At 37.2% G+C, this 10,422-nt stretch overlaps 1 protein-coding gene and 1 long non-coding RNA gene across 6 annotated transcripts; one reads left to right on the top strand and one right to left on the bottom strand.

The window, feature by feature from the left end:
- Positions 1-1,429: 1,429 nt before the first annotated feature.
- On the bottom strand, positions 1,430-3,187 carry LOC121993812 (alpha-humulene 10-hydroxylase-like). Its single transcript, XM_042548115.1, has 2 exons — positions 2,230-3,187; positions 1,430-2,148 (listed from the first exon to the last, which is right to left on the bottom strand). Exons 1-2 carry the CDS (start codon positions 3,136-3,138, stop codon positions 1,528-1,530), a joined length of 1,530 nt encoding a protein of 509 aa, XP_042404049.1. The 5' UTR covers positions 3,139-3,187; the 3' UTR covers positions 1,430-1,527.
- A 2,277-nt stretch (positions 3,188-5,464) lies between these two features.
- Positions 5,465-9,273, top strand: LOC121996142. Of its 5 annotated transcripts, XR_006115979.1 has the most exons (6): positions 5,465-5,612; positions 5,679-5,804; positions 6,020-6,492; positions 7,291-7,412; positions 8,405-8,560; positions 9,061-9,273. It is a non-coding gene; the product is annotated as an uncharacterized LOC121996142 (long non-coding RNA). The 5 variants fall into 5 exon arrangements; XR_006115976.1 differs by having other exon boundaries at positions 5,679-6,492; XR_006115977.1 differs by having other exon boundaries at positions 5,466-5,804.
- The last annotated feature ends 1,149 nt before the right edge of the window (positions 9,274-10,422 follow it).

Raw genomic sequence — 10,422 nt, 5'->3', positions numbered from 1 at the left:
TGGCGACTTCGAATTTTCAACAAGCACAAAGAAACATGATAGTGGCGCGAGACACGATCGAGCTGCGTTTGGATCCTTTGGAGCGCAAGCACGCCCGAGGTTCAGGAAAGAAGGCACGTTTGTGGCATGATCATGCCTCGTTCGAGAGGTGTTGCTCACTCGGGCACGCCTATGCCTCGATCGTGTCCAGGGGCACGACCTAGTTGTTCTCCATTAGGGAGGCATCGCTCACTCGAGCACGCCCGTGCTTGATTCAGGTGGCATTAGGAAGATGTGGGAAGTGCGCCGAGATTTTTAAAATTTTATATAATACATGATATTTTGAGTCCAAAATACCAAGTAAGATTTGAGCTCTATAAATAGGATCTTTGAAGTTGAGAAAATTCTAATAAAATTTCTTAACCTTTTTCGTGTAATAAATACATCACCGAACCACAATAATTCTATGTCTTTTATTTTTTCTTCTCTCTCGAATCTTCTTCTTCTTTCTCCTCTTCGAGTTCTTCTCTCTGCAGTTCTTCGTTATTATTGTAGCACAAACTCAACCGTATCAAAGCATGACACCTATGCCCTAGCCAATTGCCACCACCCCATCTCTTCGTTATTTTCTCCTCCTTTTCACATGCCCCGTCTTGCTCTCCTATCTTCTTCTTTTCCTTTTTATTCTCCAATTTCTTCCCTATTTTCAGCTTCTTCTATCAGCCGGACCCTCCTCTTTTTTACACAAGCCAGTCGTATGATTTTCCTTGTCCCAAAACTTTTTTCCAATTTCAATTTCAATTTCAATTTCTTCTCCCTCCCTCCCAAATAATAGCAACTCTCTTTCGGATTTTTCCAATAACAACTGTAAGTTTTTTCCTTTTAATCTTTTTCTCCCTTAATCTTTCCAGCAAAAACATGTTCACACCAATTTTCTTATTCTTTCTCCTCCCACCCATTTCTTCCAACAGCTAGCACTCTATGTTTTTAATAGAAATTCATGTGTATGACTATAAAGTATTATTTAATTTCTTTTAATCAAATTTTGCTTATGCGTGTCAAGAAGAATATTTTATAATTTTTCTCTTTATGTAGTTCATGTAATATTAAATTGAGATGAAGAATTTTAAAGAGCGGACATGAAATTTTTCATTTTATTTAATTTGTATGAAATATTTAATAAAATTCTAATTTATCCAGCAGGTCAATTCTTATTATGACAAATAAAAGATCAATAAATTTCAAGATTATTTTATAAAAAACTGTCCTAATAAAATACATTCAAATTAAAATATTTTGTAGTTTAACACGTAATGCAAATTCTTTAACCATGTTTGCTCATAAAATAAATTTTGAAGAACCTCATAAGCCATCATTGCCTAAATTTCAAACTATCGGAGTTCATAAATTAGCAACATTAATTTCTTGACTAGTTAAAAAGAGCAATGACTAGTATATAATTTACTAATTTATTTTGTATCGAAATATTTCTTTAAGATAGGATATGCATCTTTTTCTTATTATATATTAAAGACTATATAATTATAACTATGGTAGAGGCGTTATTGGATTGGCAAGCACAAAGAGAGGTGATCTCCTTGATGAGGTAACCCCAAAAACTTCCATCATGTCCAAATCTTCAATCTTCATGCCTCGAGGAAGCTGCCAGTTAAAGTGGAAGAGGAGATGAGCCAGTCCGACTTCCACGGTCGACAACCCAAAATTGATGCCGGGGCACATCCTTCGCCCTACACCAAATGGCAAGAACTCGAAGTTGAAGCCCTTGAAGTCCACCGAGCCGCCCTCAAATCTCTCAGGTTTGAAGCTCTCAGCATCAGAGCCCCAGTACTGCTCATCTCTGCCCAGTGCAAATGCATTGATGAGCACTATAGCTCCGGCGGGCACTCGATATCCCATGACCTCGCACGTCTCTTTGCATACTCTCGGCATCAACAGAGGGACTGGAACGTGGAGCCGCATCGTCTCCTTGATCACCAAATTTAGATAACTGAATTTGAGGATGTCACTCTCTTCGAGCTTGGTCTTCCCTTTCATAACCTCCCTCATCTCCTTTTGGACTTTCTCCATTGCCTTAGGATTCTTGATCAACTCTGACATAGCCCATTCAATAGTCGTTGATGATGTGTCCGTCCCTGCCAGGAATATTTCCTAAAGATAATAATTAAGCTATCAACAATGGAAAGATATTTAATAAATAAATATTCTGTCATATATATATAATTCAGTTACCATGACGACGGCCTTGATGGAGTCGTATGTGATTGGGAATTCTAGATTTCCTTCATCTTTAAGCTTGAGAAGTACATCGATAAGTAGATCCTCCTCTGCTTGCTCAGAGGCCAGTAAGACTTGATGCTCTGCGATGATTTCCTCAAAGATTTTGTCGAACTTAGCAAGAATTCGCTCTAACTTGAACTTCAATCCCGTGATAATATCCAAGAATTTGAGCGAGGGGTACATATCAGCCACCGCGAAGCTGGTCACGTTGCTCGCTGTCTCTTTGACCAGCTTCAAGAATTCCGCTTTATGTTTGCACTTGTTACCAAACGCAGCTCTGATTACTAGCTCATTAGTCATGGACATCACCATCTGGCTTAGATTGAAAGGTGTTTGAGCAAACGCCTTGTCGGCGATCTCCGCCGTGAGCTTTAGGTTGACAACCTCGCGGATCGTGGCGAAGGACTTGACGCGCTGGGAGTTGAGTAGCTCCATGGCGTAGATTTTCCTCATCTGCTTCCAGTAGCCACCGTAGGGGGACATGGCGACGTTGCGCGGGCCATAGCTCAATATTCTGGAGAAGGTCAAGTTGAAGGGTCGGTCAGCAAAGTTGAGATCATGGCGCTTGATGATCTCTTCCACCGCCTCCACAGACGAGGCGACGACTTGGTCCACCTGTCCGACTCGGAGATATAAGAGGGGGCCGTGTGTTTTGGCGAGTTGGAGAAGGATACGGTGAGAGTTGCCGCCGACGAGCTGGTGAATGTTTCCGATGAGGGGAAGCCTGGGCGGACCGGGTGGGAGAGGAGCTAATGCTAGTCTGCTCCTTGATCTGATCTTTATCAGTAAAATTATGAAGAGGCCAAGGAAGAGAGTGATGAAGGAGAAAGGTGAGAAGAGGGGTTTAGCTTCCATGGTCATGGCAGTGAAGTAACAATTAAAGCACTTAAATGATATTGTTTGTGACTCTCTCCCTCAACTTAATTACATGCATTTATAGAAGATCTAAACGTCACTTAGTCCATCACCGTATTATGCTCGTGTAAAATTTGAAATCCATACTTCTTTCCCTAGTCATCCCTCGTGCTCCTCCAAGCCAATTAAAATATTTCTTTGACCGAAGAAGCAGTGTTCTGAATTTTCAATTTTAATTTTAATTAAATATTTTTAATAAAAAGATTGTTATGCTAAGAGAGCATGGAGATATTTTACAAAATTCGTACTATAGTCATTATCCATACATCAAAATTATCTTCCTATATTTCTTAATTTCCACCATTTTTCTTTACGTATGTTTGAAAAATAGAAGAAAAATAAAAGAAATTTACAACCTAAGTATGCATGCATGTATATTTCCAATAATCTCTCGGGAAAAGGTTAAGTTGGTTGGTACGAACTTATTATCATACATTAAATTTTCCAATATTATTCCCTTGAATATCTAACTACATAGAAGATGATAGTTATATTACAATAGGGATAAGAGATTAAGTTTTGACAAACGTATATCTTCGAAAAAAAACTCTAATTACTTCTTAGCCACTAGCTTGAGGGTCGGTTATACACTAAGCACATAGGAATTTTTTTTTATGTAGAATGGAAATTTAAGACAATAGCGGTTGGACAAGAAATTATTTGTGCTTCTAAATTAATCCGATGAATCGTGTGAGACAGTATCTTAGCAAAGAAATTTTGGCCTTTCAAAGGGGACGGGTAAGTATTTGGATATTAGATTATAAAAAAAAAGTGATTAATATTATCAGCAATTAAATTTTGGCCTTTCAAAGGGGACGGATGACAATGGAAGTTGATGTTTTAAATTAAATTATTATTTAATTGACCTCATTTATGATCTTAATTAAGTTGATGTTTAGTAATTACCTCCTCCTTGAACTCGACGACTAGACCTCTTCTGTTACATCTTCTGTTAGGGCTTCTAAGTATGCATCTTTCAAAACTCAACACTCGTGCCTTCAAAGTCAAATATGGTGATAAGTGTGAATATAATTAAGCTCTTGATGTAAGGGTTAGAAATAGGAGAACAAGCATTCATGAATGAGAAAAGTATTCATGAACTTAAAAGTCCAACTTGCTCGGTTGATTGTCAGGAGAAAAGGCCAATATCTCTTATTCTGTGAAAATTGATTGAGTTCGATTAATGAGAAAAAAGTTTGGAAACAGGAAGATAGAGATTTGTGCAGGACTACCATGCATAACTATTATCAAATTATTCTTAGGAATGTCAACAAGATTTTATAATTTTTTTTTATAGTTGCGTGTGATATTAAATTGAATGATTTTATTATGATTAATAATGTTGGCTAACATCGAGTTTGCAATAACTGATCTTATGAGATAGAAGTCTTTTATCGATCATCAAAATAAATTAAAAAATATTTATGGCGAGTAGTTTGGAAATCTATTATCCCTTTGTTACAAGTCTCATTTAGAGAAAAAAATCTCTATAAATATGTTATAGCTAGCAATTAAACTGTAAGTATTTGGAAGACAACTGAGCACCTTTACCGTTGCATCATAGCCCGGGGACAAATTGAATGGTTTTATTAGAAGAATGACTAATTGAAGAATTTCGAGGAGTGGATTTATTATATTTTTTTATAAAATATTTTAAATTAGCCCCGTCTCATATATGTATTTTGATCCTGTCCGAAAGCTGAGAAGAATGAACCATCGGTGATGTGGTGCTGGTATTGACTGTCAGGAGACTTCAAGCTAAAAACCAAGAGGAGGGGGTGAGCTATCCCATCGATAAAAGAATTTGCAAATAGATCGGGCTTGTCTCGGCCTTGCACTCCGATACTCAAGCCCGGTCCCAAAAATATATTAAGAAATGGGATAAATAGGAGATTAAGGAAACACATGCACTGCAAGAAAAACCCTCATAGACATCGGTGGAACAACAACGGTTTTAGGCAAATTCCGACGTCTTTGAGTATTTTGCACCGATTTTTCCAAAAATCGGTGTCTATGAGCATAGATTTTCGCTCATAGACATCGGGTTTTTTAGCCGATGTCTATGAGCGTCTTTTTTTTTTGTTAAAAGAAATTGATTTTAATAGCGGTTTTTAAAATCCGGTGTCTATGATAGCTTCTTTATTCTATCTACGAAATCATATAGTAAAAAATCGTTGTTAAAAGTGGTGTTAATGAACCAAAATAAAATAATTTAATTTTCCCATCAATACTTAGCCAAAATTTACAACACTTCACTCTTCCCTCCAAACCTAAACCTATATCGCGCTGTCCAGCTATCTCTCTCAGTCTCATCTCCCTCTTCCCCTTTCTAGATAGACGCTCCTTCCTCTCCCGATCGGGATCGACGCCCCTGCTCCTCCGTCCAACCACACAGCATCTCCTCCACCTCCTCCCTTTGGGTGAGAAGAGGAGCCCTTCTTCGCATTTCGAGAAAGAAGAGGTGACGAGTTGGTTTTGCTTTCTAGGGTTTTGTTATCGTCGGATCTCAGAGTAGTTGCAGCGGAGGGAGGCAAGATGAAGACAACCAAAGGAGGAAAGGTGATGAACCCCACCGATGCCTACCGAAATGAGATACGGAAGGAGGTCAAACAGTTAAGAAACACGAACTCTTTGGTTCCATTTCCGCTAGTTCATTCTCAACCTCAGGGGCTCCCTTCCTTTTAGTGCCATCGGATCTAGCTTATCCTTTCCGAAGTTTTACTTTGTGTTTTTTTGTGTCTTTGTTGTGTCAGATTTTTTTTCTGCTTTATGGATGATGGTGTTGTCTGATAAGATGTTTAATTTTTTTTGTGGACCATTGCGCTAGTGGAGACGATTCTTCATTTGTAAAGAGGGTAACGAAGTGGTTATAAAATGAGAGATTATAAAATTGCTGTTTATGGCACGATGGACTCGGTTGCCGATCCTATCCAAATAATTCAAGGCTTTCCATGGACGAAAGAGTGGAGAAGAGTGCGTCTTTTCTCCTCTTTTTTCCCATTTGTTTCCTTCTAATTTCGGTGGGTTTGGATGCTACATAAATTAGGGTTCTTGTTCTCGTCAACGAGGTCTGAAAATCCAGGATATCGAGGTTTTGGCTGCGGAATTTGGCCAGATGTGGGGGGAGAGAGGGTGGTTCTACTGGGGAAGGTCGGAGCGAGAAGCGCGGAGAGAAGCAAAGGGAATCGCCGTGCTCTTCTCATGGCTCTTGAGCCAGGAGAGCGATCTGAAGCCTTTCGTCGATCTGTACTGTTCTCTCGGCTGGAGTCCCCTTGTCTGTTATGTCGACTTCCTCACGCTGTAAGTTGCTTGCTCCATTTCTTTTTTTTGGATTCCTTTGATGTTTGGGTTGTTTCAGTGCTTTTCAATTGTTTTTTTTTAGAAAAGAACTCTTTTTTGTTCAAATTTTGGATGTATTAGATTGGATCTGTCAAGGTGTGATCTTTATCATCTTCACTCCAGTTCTCAACAAATAGGATTTCTTATTCCCAGTTCTTGTGTCAAGAACTAACTTTTACTATGCTTCATAGTTACTGTCGGATTAATACAACCGATGCACGGATACTGTTATTCATTGTACCCTCAAAATTTACTATAAACAAAATTGTCTTGTTTATTCGCGGAGTTTACTAGAAGGTTCTAGTAATATGACAGATTCTGGTGTGATTATGCTCAGTATTATAAAATAAAAGAAGACGATGATTCTCTCCATTATCTAATAGTAGGTATTATAAAATAAAAGAAGATTCTGGTTCTATCCACTATCTAATAGTATTTTTGCAATCTTTTTCACAGGTTCTATTTCTCTTTGTATCTTAATTACATTAGTAAATGTGAAATGAGTTATAATCATTTCTTGTTTGGCTTTTGAGAATTAAAATTTAACATTTGCCTTTTGCCTGTTTATATTTCCACTCTTTTTCTGACCGTGCATCTTCAGTTACATTGCTCTGTAGCATTAGTGGGAAGTGGAACAATTACTTGAGGAGTTTGTTAAAACATAATTGATTTTTTTTGTGGTTGTCTTTGTTATTTCTTTATGCCACCGAGCTCTTCTTTGTTTGTGTATGTTACTGTCTGGTTCGTAAAACTTTTCAGGAACTGTTCAGTTTAATTTGGATCCCTTCAATGAGCACAATGATGTTGATCTTTGGGAAGCATTAGAGAGAGCTCATCTAAAAGATGTGATTCGAAGGAATTCATTGGGGCTCGATGCAGAGGTATAGTTCATCTTATTCTTACAATATGCATTGTCATCTTTTGTAATTGTTGGATGCTTTTGTCAAGCATAACTTTTTTATCGACATGTACTAAATCCTTGTTACAAGTGCTGTAGTTGTTCAGGCTTGTACATATAAGCGATAGCTCTTGAATTCCTTTAATTGGTGAAGCATCTCAGGATTGTCTTTCGATACACTTCTTTTCTCTGGATACCATGTCAACAACTACAACAATGAATATGCTTATTTTTTTTATTTAACATACATGTGTCGTACCCATTAGGTCTCGGAAGCTGAGGAGAATTTCAGCGTCGGACAAAGACAACTTCTCAGTCTTTCACGAGCATTGTTAAGGAGATCAAAGATTCTTGCCCTCGATGAAGCTACAGCAGTAGTGGATGTTAGAACTGATGCTCTTATCCAGAAAACAAAATTCTGGACCAAGGCTACTGTTGACAAATTTAATTGATTGATGCATGCAATGTGTTTGATGAATTTCCTCAAACACTGCCCTGAGTTGATTTTATCATTTTTGTTTGCTAGATTAAGGAGTTGTTATTTCCTGTTGTTAAGTTGATTTTATGTATTCCTTTAACTATCAAGTTTCTTTTTTTGTGTGTCGATTTTTTTTTATTGTTTATGCATATTTAAGTGCTACCGTTGACAAAAAAAGTTCTGTTATTTCTTTGGGATATTTAGTAGCCTTAACTAAATGTTGAAAGGGATGCATCTGTTTGACATGAACTTCTTTGTCTGTGCCATAGAAGCATACTTAGTCTGTTGTTATATGCTTAAATGGTTAGTATATTTGTTTAGTTGATTCATACTGATATAAAAATTTCTGGGCATCATGGATGATAGTAAGATTTTCATCTCTTTTAATTGTCTGTTGTTATTTTCTTTTGCTTTCTATTATGCTCTTTTGAAATCATTTATCTTTGTTTTTTTAAATTTTGATGCACTGGATTCCCTTTACTTTTTTTGTCCTGCAGGAAATGTTAAAGGACGTTGTTAGGACAAAAACATATCAGAATGTTATTTATTAGAATTCATTTCTATTCAAGAACAAGGTCGTCCTTGATGTGGGTGCAGGAACAGGAATTTTGTTTCTGTTTTGTGCTAAAGCAGGGGCAAAACACGTATATGCAGTAAGTCATTTTTTGAATTACCTTCTCTGGAATGAATTAGGTCATCAATAGTTGGAAATCATATCATATCTGTGAAATAAGCTATCGTGTAATGGGAAAATGATAGTTATTCCCTAACTAATTCTAGATATGTAGAACTATTCTTTGAAAATCTTGAAAGGGTTTTTTTCCTAATCGATTATAACTTTCTTTCCGGTTTTGTGCGAATTTCTGGACCTCCATGTGACTAGATCAAACATGCTGCTCGACAAAGTATATACAGAGAGTAATCACAAGTATAGAATGTATGACTGGAGTTTTAAGTGTCCTCCTTTTTTCTTCTTGTGTCCTTCCATGAACTAGCTTAGCTAGTTCCTACTTTCATAGTGCTTTCAAATACAATATTTTGTTGGAACACGAAACAACAAAAAGGATTCGTTTATGTACCTATTAGTTTTTATTCTTATTTTTTATTATTCTCCTAATTTGATTGATGTTATTGGGTTAAATCTGATGTGCAGGTGGAATGCTCTCAAATGGCTGACATGGCAAAAGAAATAGTTCGAACAAATGGATATTCTGATGGTGACTAGTGATTCTATATTTGATGATTGTACTCAGTTCCATCTTACTTATTTGTCATATTATATTTGTGTAATTTATGGATACGGACTTGATGTGTACAATATCTATTATCTTTTTACGTTGCAAGAATAATATTTATGTTTTGGTTACATGGATATTGACTTGGTGTGTTTAGATACACCGATGTATAATAATATTAACTAAATTTTGCACTATTAAAATGTTATATAATATTGGTTTTTCACTGTTTCGGAAATCGAATGTCGTTAAACAATACTAATATTACATCAGTTTTCCACCACTGCCAAAATCGGTGTCATTAACTAATATTACATCGGTCGTATACCGCTGCCAAAACTAGTGTTATTAACATATAATATTATATCGGTTTTACACCGTTGATGAAACGGTGTCGTTAAGTGATACTACACCGGTTAATAACCGGTTCGAAAATCGGTGTCATTAAGTGATAATACACCGGTATAACCCGATGTCTAAAATGACAGACCTTTTACATCGCCTTCATAGACATCGGTCGAAAATGTAATAGACAGCGGTGGAAAATCGATGTCTATGAGGGTTTTTCTTGTAGTGGTGAGATATGGACGAGGGGCACATATCCTGGCTCAGGGGGGCCCTCAGATAGATTTGTGAGCTGGTCATAACGCTGGTCGTAACCACTCCAGTTAGTTTCTAGTGATGTCCTGTATGAAGAAGAACCTCTTACAATGGCAATATTCTTTTCCTCCTCTCCCTAACTTTAGAAAGTTTAAGCAAGATCCAATCTATATGTTTCTTACTTTCCCAAGTTGAACAACCAATGTTTTAGAATCCATAAGCGGCTGTGTGAAAGCTTTCTATATCTGTTTGGTTCAAGCCCCATCCAAAAGAAGCTATCCTGCTCTTTTGATAAGTTTTAGTAATTTAATCCTTGCGTTATTGCAAATTGAGATATTTTTTATTCTATTCAATGGATGCTATTTTGAAATCTCTAGTCGATGAAACAATTGACCTATCCACCGAAGAGCTCCGGCTAAAGGAGCAAGAATTGTTGACTGAACAAAGCCTGCCCTTGACTGCCCCTTTCAGTGGGGCTTCTAAAAGTCACATGACTGAGTCCAAAGCAGTTGCTGTTTCTAGAGAACTACATCCTGATTCGCTTCCAATACATGAAGATTTTCCTTTAGAGAAAGATATTTCCCCAAAGAAAAAAAAAAAGAAAAGGGCGTAAACTTACCCTTCTCCCATCTCCTAAGAGGCAAGCCTCCTCTTTGGAAACACCCTCTTTGCCTCCATCA

Source organism: Zingiber officinale, chromosome 6A (assembly GCF_018446385.1).
Source record: "Zingiber officinale cultivar Zhangliang chromosome 6A, Zo_v1.1, whole genome shotgun sequence".
NCBI classification, from domain to species: Eukaryota; Viridiplantae; Streptophyta; class Magnoliopsida; order Zingiberales; family Zingiberaceae; genus Zingiber; species Zingiber officinale.
This window is presented reverse-complemented; position numbering and strand designations above follow the sequence as displayed.